This window comes from Belonocnema kinseyi, chromosome 8, assembly GCF_010883055.1.
Source record: "Belonocnema kinseyi isolate 2016_QV_RU_SX_M_011 chromosome 8, B_treatae_v1, whole genome shotgun sequence".
Taxonomy (NCBI): Eukaryota; Metazoa; Arthropoda; class Insecta; order Hymenoptera; family Cynipidae; genus Belonocnema; species Belonocnema kinseyi.
The window spans coordinates 12,906,721-12,919,791 of record NC_046664.1 but is presented as its reverse complement, the minus strand read 5'-3'; the positions used below and the strand labels follow the sequence as shown (position 1 = coordinate 12,919,791).

The window sequence follows — 13,071 nt, the reverse complement described above, 5'->3', positions numbered from 1 at the left end:
TACGCATTGCCATAAAGCTCTCTATCTGTGTGTTGTGTGTTTAAAAAACATATACAGAAGCAGTGTGATTTGCCAACTAGCAAGTCCACTGAATTCAATAAATATCGAGCAGGATATTCGAGCAGGGCGTGAATTATTAAACATTGCAGCTGCTTATTTATGAGTATTGTCTCTCTATTATAAATGGATAAATTACTAATAAACGGATGTTGGGATTGCAGGCAGGACAAAATTACCAGTGATAGTAGGAGGCGCTGATAATATCAAAGATTCTACATATCTCTGAATCCCCCCCTCGTTAACATAACATTCATCCATAAATGTATATGTCGGATATTAAATAACTAAATTAGAAATCTGAAATATGGATTTGAGGAAGACTCTCACTGCTGTCACATATTTTGCTACTAAACGCAAACACGAATCAAATTGAGCCTAGATGGTGGATTTGAATTAAAAATTAAAAGAAGTATAACAAGTTTGCTCCTTTTTTCACTTCTAAATAATTTTACTGAGTTATTCTAACCTATTTTTGTAGTTCTGATTTTCGAAAATTCATGGACACTCCATTTTCTCTATTCTCTCTTATCAGAGAAAGAAATAAATCCTCTTAATTCGACAATACATTTCGAGAAAATGTTCCAATCGCACATTTTATGGAGATATAAGGACGTCGCTAAAGTGGACCTTGGACACATAAAAAAGTTTTATGAACCTGAGAACGAGAAACTGTTTTATTCTTGTCTGGAAGGAATGGTCATATTCATATCAGAGATGGAGGGAAAACGTTTACATGCTCGTAAGTAAAAAAAAAGTCGATCCGAATGAGGAAGGATTCGCGATGTGTATTCCGTAACAAGGGAGGCGATAAATATTTTTAGTCGATAGAACCAGCGAATGAACGAATAATTGCCAGGTTTCGATAATAGCAAAAAAAGAAAGCTTTCATTCTCGCAATAATCAGTCGGCAAAGAATCTTTTGAACAAGTTGCGTTTTCCTTGATTGTTTTGACTTTCCACTCTTCCAGTTTGCTCAATTATTTCCCTGACTGATATTGATCGCTTTCTCTCATGATGTTCCATTTTCTTTCAAAATAAATCCAGACTGAGAATACTCTCTTTGCTTTTAATGTTGCATTCCCGAAGAAAGCTATTCGTCTGCCATACCGGCATTGCCGAGATGAGAAGCGGGTTCGTTTTTTTAACTGGTAATCTTGAGATTGGAGGTTTTATATATTGAAAAAATATCGATTTGAGCAGAAGCAACTCTGATTTATATTTTCTTAAGATTTCTTGTTTTACTTTTTTTATTCTAATATAGAAACCTCTCTTACACTTGACGATCATTTCAAAAAGCTATTGGACCAGAACAGTGTTTTTAGAACTAATTTTTGTTAGATCTCCATTGAGAGACAGCGTTCCGACAGTGAATATCCTGGGCCCATAAATTGTTTTAACATTTTTTTAATTACGGGAACTAGTTTTTTTGCCACAATTAGGGCTGCCAGTCTCGCAAGTGTTTGATCCTATTAAAGAACGTATGTGATTTGAAGCCCCTTCGTGGCAAATGCCACGTGACTCTGTAAACGTTGCCGGGGGTTGGGATGCGAAATCGGCTCGGAAAAAAATATTTAGAAAAAGGATTTATTTCATGAAAAATCAGTGGATTTCCCCTGTTTCAAATTTTGTTATAATTGCTCAGTAGTTTCAAGTTGAAAATAGTAGAAAAATTTATTTATTATATTATTTATTATATTATTTATATAGTTTATTTTAATTGTGTAAAGAATATTCGAAAATCAATCATTCTCACTGATTTTTAAATATTTTTGTTATTATTAATTCTTTCTTATTATTCTCAAATTATTAAGTTATTATTGCAGTCATTCAGTATCTGATAATTTTGTTATCATATTTCAAAACGTGATTCGATTTTTGGGAACTATTTTTTGGCAGTATTTTTGTCGAAAAATAAATCAGTTCCGTTGAAGAAGGTTCTCTTCGTATTTTTTCCTTAAGAAATCTGTTCTTTTTCAGTTCAGATGAGTTTGTTCTTGTTGCTATTCTCCTGGTGCCCGAAAATCGATTCCAAGTGATACTTCGATTCGTATACGCAGTGAGTGTCGAAAATGTCCGCAAAGGATCCCGATGAAACAACAAAATGATAATCCATAATTATGAGAGATGAATTTGCATAAACAACTTCAAGGTTATCTCTTATCTCAATTAAGCATTTCGCGTAAACACTTTCAAGTTTATATTTCCATTTGTCTTTGCATTTTCTATTGTGCTAAATATTTATGAGAAAAAAAAAGAAAAGTATAACCTTGAAAGTGTTTAGTCAAAATGCTCAATTAAGATAAGAAATCACCTTGAAGTTGTTTACGCAAATTCGTTTCTCACATATGCGCTATATCATTTTGTGACATCATTGGAAACATTCGAGAACATACTAGAACATTCTAGAACGTTCTAATAACTTAGAACGGATATGAACCACTACAGCTGTAGAATGTTCTCAATGTCGGTAAAGTAGGTTTCGTGGTTCGAAACTTTGAACCCAAGCCTGTTTGTAAGTCTTTTTTTTTGCGAAGATAATTCTTTCTCATGACTTCCATACTGCACGTGAGGACAGGTTGATATGGGAAGGCAGGCAATATCTGGTGTCGCTCCACGAAATTAAGGCAAATTGTACGCCGTTTGCCGCCGTATACGAAGCGTCGCTCGGCGGAAAATCGATATGCAAATCTAGGCGCAAATCCTAGTAATCTTGCACCCTAACTCCACTGGGTGCTTGGCTCTCGGCGTGCTGCAACGACGAATACGATGAAGGATAGTAGGCCCCGAGTGGCATGGGATGGAGGACGAAGGTGACAAGGCAGAGGGTCATAAACTGGGGTTAGTTCGGGTCTGAAGGATCGTGTTCGCCGACCACCTTCATGTCAGGGTTTTATCAAGGTGAAAAAGACTCGCTCTAAACCAACCTTAGGATCTTAGCCTCCAACCCGAATTTCACACTTCATTCGCAACATTTGGAACTTTATTCTCAGCTATCAACCCTGGGAGATCATCATCAAAATTGGGATTGAAAAACGCTCATCAGAAGATCCAGTAGTTTCACTAATTTGTAAACCATTTTGTTAGGGGTCATCAAGAATGACGTAAGGTGTTTTTCTGAAATCCACAACCTAATCAAATAAAATTTGGCGAATTTTAGCTAATTACCTAAATTAATACAAGTCTTGCAGCATAAGCTAGGTTTCAATTAGGCAATACATAAACCCAGGAATTGGTGTTCACAGACAGTTATTACCCAAAGCCGTTGGCTTTCTCGAAGACTTAGGTGGTGGCCTGGGCTTAAAATGTTTGTACCATGTGCTTGACTCTCTATCAGTATTCTCTCTGGTAAACTTACCTTAGCCAATATTATTAGATTCTAATTAGTATCATCGCTTTCCTCACTCCAGCTGCTAGCTTCTCTTGGTCTTCCTCTTACATTATCCATTTGCCTCTGAGGCTTGTTTCTCAACAAAATATGTCATGCTATGAGAATATCCTTCTGAGTTTCAAGCTTACAATGCAGACTAAATGAAGAGCACTTTGTGATATTAGGGATGATGAGCACTCTGTATATGCGAGCAAAATCCTTCAGCAAGAAACTGTCATCGAGAGGTCTGTAGTTATTAAACGGCACCTTTAGTAACCATCTCGTGAGATTATACCACGTATAGCTTGATATCAAAATCCGAGTTCAGTTTGCCAAGTCGCGCGCTCGACTTAACACAATTCCATGATATGAGAGCAGCTTTCTGTTTGAGTTTCTAACGAAGAGTTTTGCGTTGCTTGTAAACAGAAACAGCGCTTACTTCAGGAGTTCATATCAGGATTTTGCTTGCTTGCCAAATTAGTATTTAGGTGTATAGCTTTTAAACAAAACAAAAAAAATATTCTTAAATTTAAATTCTAACGAAGAGTTTTACATTCTTGTCTACAGATACAGCGTTCAGTTCATAGTAGGAATGTTAGAATTTTTCTTGCTTTCAAATTAGTATCGAGGAGTGTAACTTTTAAAAAAAATGAAAGAATATTTTGAAATTCAAATTACGCGGCATAATTATGGTAAAATCAATTATAGCGGGAAATTTAAATTACAAGTATTGTTTTCAAAATTTTTCATCAAGATTTTTCTATTTTGCATTACCTTTTTATCCCGATGAGGACGAGGAGAACATTTTTTCTTGACTTTCTTTTAAACTTTACACTTTTTCCCCTGTTTTTGTCTTTTCCCCTCGTTTGTAGGAAAGTTCCCTTTTTCTCGTTTTTCGCTTAATTGCGAACTGAATTAATAGAACCCATTAAGGAAATTTAAGTATTTTTTATTTTAAGGTAATTATTTTTACTGGCAGAGTCTACTATTCTACTTTTGGTTTAGAATTCAGCTCTCTTATTTGAAATTTTAATTTTACCCTTGGAGATTCATATCCTTGGTTGCAAAATTTACTGTATTGTTAAATTTTTTTAATTAATGTTTTCAAGTGATAATTTAAATATATATCATCTTTGGTTAAAAATTTATTATTTTTAGTTTAAAAATCAACTATTTGGTTTCCAGAATTTTCCCAAAAGTCGTCTTCTTAAGTTTGGAAATGCAAATGTTTCTAATTTCGAGAATATAGTTATTTTGGATATAGTTTATTTTGTTGAAAAATAATAATTGCATGCAATTTCGACAATTTGGTAACATTTTTCTTCTCATCTGTCTGAAAAATCTGTTTGGGATAAAAATTTAACTCATTTGTTAAAAATTTGCCTTTTTAATTTAAAAAAATTATCTCTTTTGGTAAAAATTTGATCTTTTTTTTTTTGGTTAAAAATAATTCTGGTTTGGTTGAGAAGTTTAACTTTTTGGCTGATAGCTATTTTCCAATTCAATGTTCGATTACGAAATTCAAGAAGTTTTTTAAAATTTTAATTATTTTGCCGAAAATTTAAGTATATGCTTTGAAAGTCGTATTTTTTGGTTGAAAATTTAACTTTTGACATTTGTACCAAAAATTTTTCCATTTGGTTTAGAAAATTATTTTATTTTTATCGAAAAGTTCTTGCTTGAAAACTGATCTTTTTGGTTAAATTTTTAGCTTTGTTCCAAAGAATTATCCTTTTTAACTTTAGGAGTCAACTGTTTGTTTAAAAGTGCAACTGTTTTTGCTTGAAGCTTAATCTTTTCTTTTTTATGAAAATTCAATTATATTGTAAAAAAATCATCTCTTCGGTTTGAAAGTTCAACTAATTGTTTCGAAATTCAACTCTATCAACCAGAAAATTCAATAAAATTCATGAAATTCAAAGTTTCGCATGTCCTCCTTTCCCCTTTTTACGGTAATACTCAAATAATAACCCACGCCCCAAAGGAGCGTGGGTTATATTCCCACCGGTGCTTCCTATTTTGTAACAACACCTAAACATAGTAAATTGACCCTAGATCGTAAAGTTTAATTAAAACAATAAAAGTAAAAAAGGATTCAGAACTAAATTCATATACCTAGAAGAAAGTTAATTATTATCCTACTTAGATTTAATCCTTGGTTCTTTTTTTCTTTTCCAGGGACGATGTAATCGGGAAAAGCCTCCCTGCAAGTACTTCCATCCTCCACAGCATTTGAAAGACCAGCTGCTGATAAATGGTCGGAATCATCTGGCGCTGAAGAATGCCCTAATGCAACAAATGGGGCTAACTCCGGGCCAAACCCTTGTACCTGGTCAGGTGCCCACAGTGGTACGTCAATTAACAATTTTTTTTTGCATCATTCTTCACTTTACTACACGCCCACAGCTTTATCTCATTCGCGAGATCTCAATCCCTTGTTGACCATTGCCATTAGAATTCTCCATCTAGATAGTCAAGTTCTGTGTAGTTCTCGTTGGTGCATGTTTGGTCCTAAAAAAAATCTTATCCCCAATTAATTTGTTATCCTATTTCTTCTCTTTAGAGATTGTTAAAGTTTCATTTTTTCAAAAACTCTGAATTTACATTTTAACGGGTTTCAAAATTTTAAAAATCATTATTTCCGATTTTTTTCTCCACTTTCTGGTTTTGGACTGACACGCATCATCGAGATTATAAACTACTTACAAAGGAGTTAGCACGCCGCATGTTTTTTTGTCAGTGTCATTATAGCGATTATGTCACGCTTTGGCTTTCATTTATCAAGTTTTTTCAAGTTTTTCTCTCACGTCCTTCAGGCCTGTTAAGTATTTTTTTTGTGATCGAAAACACATTTTCATTCTTAATTTAGTTCAGCAATTTGAATTTGAATTTTTATTCTAAATTAGGTATTTGATTCTGAAATAGTCTCTCTTTTATTAGTTAATTAGAATTCTTTTCATTTTTTATTTTTCCGTTTATACAGGTCTGAATGATGTTACTTTCGTGTGAACGTCAATAATTTTCTGTCTGATCAGAACTAGACTAAAAAACAAGCCTTTCACAAGCACATTTCTTACCGTTTTTTTATATTTCATGAAGAGGACACAATTAAGGGCAATCATACAATTATTAATTATATATAGTTTCGATATTTTGAAAACATCTAAAAACCACTTCACAATCTTTCGAAGAACTTTTATGATTTATTTTTTTAAATCTTTAATATTTAAAAATGAATTCGAGATTAAAGTTTAGAATTTTCCTTCTAAAAAAGTTGACTTTTTTGAGAATTGTGAAATGGTGGATGATGGAATGACAAGGAGGTGATCAGATTTGGGATTTTTTTTTGATTACAATAAAATTCCTACTGTGAATCCATTGGATGAAAAGAATATTTTTTAAAACAATTAATTATTAGGAGGAACGAATTTCATGTTGGAATTTAAAAAATTAAGGCACTTCACCACGAGTTTAAAAACCGCTTAAAGATAAAAAATAAGTGTTAAGAATTTTATTTTGACCAAATTTTACATTAAAATTTAATAATAAAACATTTAAGTACCAAAAAACAGACATTATATATTTTTAAATAGAGGAACAAAGAAAAATATAAACAAATGCAAAATTTAAAGCTTAATAAAATCAGGGTATCTAGCGGACTGAGATCGGGACAATCGTGAGAAACCCGGGGGATTTTATTTAAATGGGAAAATCTCGGGAATTTAATTTTGGTTTGGGAACTTTTTTCTTCTACCGCTAAATTTACCTTGTTCTCGTTTACCCTTTTTTTTATTATTTAGTCGGGAATCTGAAGGGAAAATCTGGTTGCAAATTTCAATGTTAAAAAAAATATTAAGAAAATAAAATACCCCTATAGAAGAGGGTAAAGTCGGCTAGAGTTCGGGATATGTCGGCTAGGGTATCTGGTAAAGTCGACAAAAGTTCGAGGTAAAGGCCAATTTGGCCTATGGTATCTGGTAAAGGTGATTAGAGTTCGGGGTAAAGACTACTAGATTTCGCGGTAATTTTGGCTAGGGTATTTGATAACGGCGACTAGAGTTCGGGGTAAAGGCGACAACAGTTCAGGGTCAAGTCTACTTAAGTTCGGGGTAAATACTACTAGAGTTCGGGTGGAAAGCAACTAGAGTTTGTGGTAAAAACAACTAGAGTTCGAGGTAAATTCGACTTGAGTTCGAGGTAAATTCGTCTGGAGTTCGGGGTAAAGTTGACTATGGTACGAGGAAAACTCGGCTATAGTACAAGGTAAAATGGGCCATGGAACAAGGTAAAGGCGGCTAAAGTTCGGGGCAAAGTCAGCTATGATACAAGGTTTTCATGAAATTAAAAAAAATCTAACTCTGATCATGTCCTTGTGAGTTTACACAGAGACACGCTTATAAGGAGCAAATAATCGCACGACGTAGTAGGCATAATTAAAAAAGGGGAGCGTTTTGCATTTGAATTGATTAACATTCTCCTGCAAATCTGTCCCTAATGTACGAATAATTATCGTCGTGCCACGTGATGACATCGAGCCCATAATACACGTATGACTGCCTGTCTGTTCCCTATGTTTGCCGCTGTGGCGCTCGTGGTTGTGGTTGATTGTTGGTGTGTTCTCCAATAACGTCATTGGTGAACAGGAGTCCCCAGCTCCTACGCCACCACACCATCACCTTCAACAGCAAATCCAGCAGCAACTACTCGCTACCCACGCCTTTATGGTAACTCCTGGTTTTGGTTGGCTTTCACTAATTTTTTTAGTTAACTACTGTTCCAGAAAAGGCTTTCTATTCATAATTAGTCGCACATTTCTACCCCTTTCTCTATTTTTTCGCCATCATTTTGATTGCTTCATACCACATGGAATCCGTTTTTAGTTCTACGTATGGAATCAAGTGTATTTTTCTAACGGCCTGATTTTTTTCAATGGCCGTCTTTTCTATATTTTACCACCAAAAGCCAAAATATCAAAATAGACTTGATTCTATATACGGGACAACTAAAGCTTGATTTTTTCCACGGACGTGACCGAACTGTATTACAAATTTTACGGAGCAGTCGATATATCCATTCTCAATTATATTGTTTTAAGTACTAACAAATGATTCGACTGCTCTGTGTGATATTAAATCAAGTTTTTTTTTAAAGCTTGATTTTTTGCATAATAAATGAACATATTGCGCTGCAGCATGGCTTCTTTTTCTTTATTTTATCACATAAAGTTAAAATCGATCAAAATAGACTTGATTTCAACGAAGCGTCTGAAACTTGATTATTTATACGGACTTATCGAACTTGATTTTATATTGTATGGAGCAATCGAAATAATGGAGGGGTAAATTAATTAATTATTATTTAATGTAATTTTGCACTGACTTATCCATCTTATTTTTTTATTATTATAAAAGTTGGTTTGAATTAATTTTTAGATAAAAATAACGAAAAGCCTTCTCTGAAGCAGTAAGTCTCTGCTAGTAGTCAATATATTTTTTAGCAAAAGGTTTATTTAGTATCAGAGATAAAACCACAATGTAGATTATTCATTCTAATGTATGATTTAAAGTTCTGCAAACATTCATGATTTAAAATTAAATATCAAAACCATAAAAATTGCAATACGTTTGATTAAATTAATTTTGTTTAAATCAAACTATGTCTTTTTTAATACATATTCTAAGAGCAGATTCAGAATTCTTCAAGCTGAATGATTAATGTCCAAAAATTGTTATAATTTCATATTTTATTTTTATTTTGGAAAGAATATTTGAAAATCATTCAGAATTATGTCGATCAGAATCCTATATACTCCTAAATCTAGTGTCACTATCGAAGATAAGAATAATTATGGTTTTTTAAGTTCAATACTATACCTAACGTACACTCATTTAAAAATATGGTAATTTCTAACAAAATTTTGTTAATGCTGATAATAAAGTTGTTATGAAATGTTTGCAGCGCTAATTTAAGCATGATGTGTCAGTTAATCGTAATAGAATTAGTAGGTGTGTTTTGATTTGTTGGAAGCATGTTGGACTGAGGCTTGTTTTGACAGGATGTACCTGAACACCGGGGAACACGAGCTCTTTGTGTAACGCTAATGAACCTTTACCTGTGCTTTTGAAACGTGCGAGGCAGATTTTACCTCCTGAATTATGTATGACGTTACACGTGTACATAAAGGAGATGAAACTTCTAATTTATAGGACCTTATCAATGACTTGGCATGAGGGATCGAAATTTGATATTTGTTTAAAAGGTACATCTTATAGGGGTAACCAGTACGAGGCGGATAGCAAAACTATCAAATCCTCCATAAAAAGAATTTTGGGATCGTAAATCTTTATTTTTACGTTTAGGAAACAACAATGGTGTTAATAAAGGAATTTTTTTTTAAATTTGTCTAGAGTTTTATTAAGACTTTAGTATATATCATTTAAAGTTTTGGGAACGGTTATGAATAATTAGTTTTGAACCGGTGAATACTCTTCCTTCCCATCTTCCTCCTCCTCGTCATCCTTTTCATTCCTCTCCTTCACCACCTCCTCATCCTTCTTCTCATCCTCCCCCTACTCCTTTTCCTCCTCCGTCTCGTCTTGCTACTCTTACTCCTCCTCGTCCTCCTTCTCATCCTCTTCCTCCTCCGCCATCACCTCCTCATTATCCTCAACCGTCTCATCCTCTCTCTCCTCCTACTCCTCATACTCTTCCTCCTCCTCAGCCTCCTCCTCATCTTTCTTCTCCTCCTCAATTTCAATCTCTACAATTCAAAAATTGCAAGCTACTGGTAAAAACGCTGATAATGAAACTCGTTATCAGTCTTTCTACTAAAAATAAGACTGGTATTCATCTCGTACTGGTACTTATCTCGTACTGGTTTCACCTACATGTATAATCGCACATAAGAGTCTCCTTTTCGTTTGTGTTCAGTATACTGAAACTTTGCTGAGAACCGTTTTACCTTCGCTTGCCATTAAATTAAATGCTAAATACACAGCTTGCACTTGAAAGAGAATGATATGAAGAGGAATGCTTTGAGTAAAGTTCAAGTTGGCGGAATAAATGAAGGAGCGGAAGGAATTGGTGGTGCAAAGTATCTCAATAGTGAATAGACCATAAAATTGGATCTAGGTTATAATTAAAAAAAAAACGAAAATGTTTAATTAAAGTTTTTCTCATTGGATTTCAGACTTGACAATATTTCGCCTATTATTATGTTTTTGGATCGTGAATCCCTCTTTCTTGCTTGAAAATAAATTACTGTTAAAAATTTAACCCTCTTCTAACAATTTATCTATTTTCGTCGAACTTCAATTATTTTATTAAAAATTAAAAAATATATATTTTTGAAATTGAACTGTTTTCTAAAAAAATTCTGTTTGGCTTGAATATTGATTATTTGTTTGAATTTTTTTTGAAAGTCACCTTTCTTAATTGAAAATTAATTTTTTGTTGAATTTTTAGTCTTCGTATTTAAAAGTCTAGTTACATTTTTAATTAGAAAGATTTTTTTAGGTTGATAATTATTATTATTTGCTTAAAAAATCAATTATTTCGTTGAAAAGCGTCTTTTTTGGTCGAAAATTCGACTATTTGGTTAAAAACTAAATTTTGAATGAAAAATTAATATTTTATGGTTAAAAATTCAACCTTCGGGTTTTAAAGTCTACGGTTATATATTTTTAGTTGCAAATTTAATTATTTTTTGATAATTTAACAGAAAATTCCTATTCTCATGTTAAAAATTTTATTTTTTTGTTAATTATCTAAAAAAAATGTTGTTCTTATCGAAAATCGTTTTTTTTTAATTAAAAATTTAGTGGAATATTTTTCTTCTCGTGTTTAAAAGTTTGCTGTTATATTTTCGGTTAAAAATTATTACTATTTGGTTGAAGATTAACTTTTTGAAAATAAATTCTTTGTTTAAAATGTATATTTTTGGGTTAAAATGTCAATTGCTTAGAAGGAAATTAGAATTTTTGTTTAGTTTTAAGAAGCAATGGTTTAGTTAAAAATTCAAGGTTTATATACAAGATGGTCTTTTTTGGTCTCAAAAGTTTAAAATCTAGTTGAAAATTAATTTTTTTTGTTGAGAATTCATATTTTTAATTTGAAGTTCAAACGTTTTGTAGAAAATTCAATTTTTCGTTCAAAATTACCTTTTCTATTGAAAAATCAATTTTTTATGGTTTGAAAATTCAGTTGTTTATTAGAACATTCAAATATCATATTGCAATTTTTATTTGTGTTTGGAAATTCATTTTTTTGGTTCAAAATTAAGTTTTTTATAAAAAATTCAACTGCTTTGTGAATTATTCGTCTTTTTACTTTCAAAATATAAAAATGAAGTCGAAAATTCAATTATTTGTTTCAAAATTACCTTTTCTGTTGAAAATTTGTTTTTTAAAATACAAAAATGCCATTTTTTGGTTTGAAAATTCAATTGCTTTGAATGCCAATAACACTGTTTTGTTGAAGTATCATCTAATACATTTTTGGTTAATAATTCATCGTTTCGTTTGAAGATTCATTATTTTTGTTGAGAATTCTTCTCTTTGGTTGAAAGTTGAACTATTTTGTTGAAAAATCGATTTTTTTCTTATTCAAGATTTATTTTTTCAAACTAAATTGAAATCGTAGGAAATTAAAGCAATTCAAATTGAAGTAAATATAGTAACTGCATTCATTTTATTAAAAAAAATTGTATCCCCTTTTGTTTCCCTATTTTATCAAAAAGTCCACCCTGTTTCCCTTGTTTTTATAGCAATATAAGCTGTGAAGTCTGAGCTTCTTATGATTAAAAATAAAAAACGAAAATTCTATCATTTTTTAAATCACATTCTCCATTTCCACAAGATTCTTGCAACCACCAGGCTGAAAGACAGTCAAATTAAAAGTGAAGAATGCCTGAAGAAAGCGTGCTAGAAATAAGAATGAAAAATGGGTGCAACTCTGTAGGGCTAACCATAAAAAATAAAGCTGAAGCCCTCAGTTCTAATTCGATTTTCCTGGATGTTGTCCGGGTGTCTTTTCCACAGGCGACCAATCCGTACCTGACAGGCATGCCGCAGGTGGGCAACACATACAGTCCGTACTTCGCGCCCAGTCCGATAATGCCGGCGATAATGGGGCCGGCGGACCCCACGGGAGTGGGGAGTCCCCTCGGAGTGGTGCAGCAGACGGTGGCGATGCCGCAGAAGATGCCGCGAACAGATCGCCTCGAGGTATGTCTACCATCAAACTACATTCGACAACCTGGGGCCCAACATGGCGCCGCTGGGGCCCAGTGCCCGATGACTGGGCCCACCAGACCGCGAGCAACCGTATACCAGGTTTCAGCCGGCGGTCCCCAAAATCGAGTGTCGCCCGTCTCCACGATGCAATCTGTCAATCAGTCCCCATCGCCCACCATCACCACCAGCCCCACCACCACCACCTCCTCTGTCTGTACCCCACTACACAATCCCCACCCCAATCTCAATCCCCTCCACAATCTAGTCTACGTTCACGCGTACTACGAGGGGCCTTATGTCCCCATTTACGTTCGCACGTAACCGTCTTATTTCGACTTTTCGGGCTGAGTGCGATTTTTTAAATTTAGGGCGGGGAGTTGGGTCTGAGTGGGTAGGGCCCTTAATTTTTCT

The 13,071-nt window shown here is 33.6% G+C and overlaps 1 protein-coding gene across 4 annotated transcripts in view; it reads left to right on the top strand.

The window, feature by feature from the left end:
- The window catches only part of LOC117178064, a 374,841-nt gene that overhangs the window by 332,894 nt on the left and 28,876 nt on the right, over window positions 1–13,071 (top strand). For 3 of the 4 annotated variants that reach the window (XM_033369286.1, XM_033369285.1, XM_033369283.1), the window contains exons 4-6: window positions 5,606–5,776; window positions 8,071–8,151; window positions 12,466–12,651. In XM_033369286.1, coding sequence (XP_033225177.1) covers window positions 5,606–5,776; window positions 8,071–8,151; window positions 12,466–12,651 — 438 coding nt within the window. The remainder of the gene's footprint in view (window positions 1–5,605; window positions 5,777–8,070; window positions 8,152–12,465; window positions 12,652–13,071) is intronic. The other variant, XM_033369287.1, reaches the window with a different exon arrangement.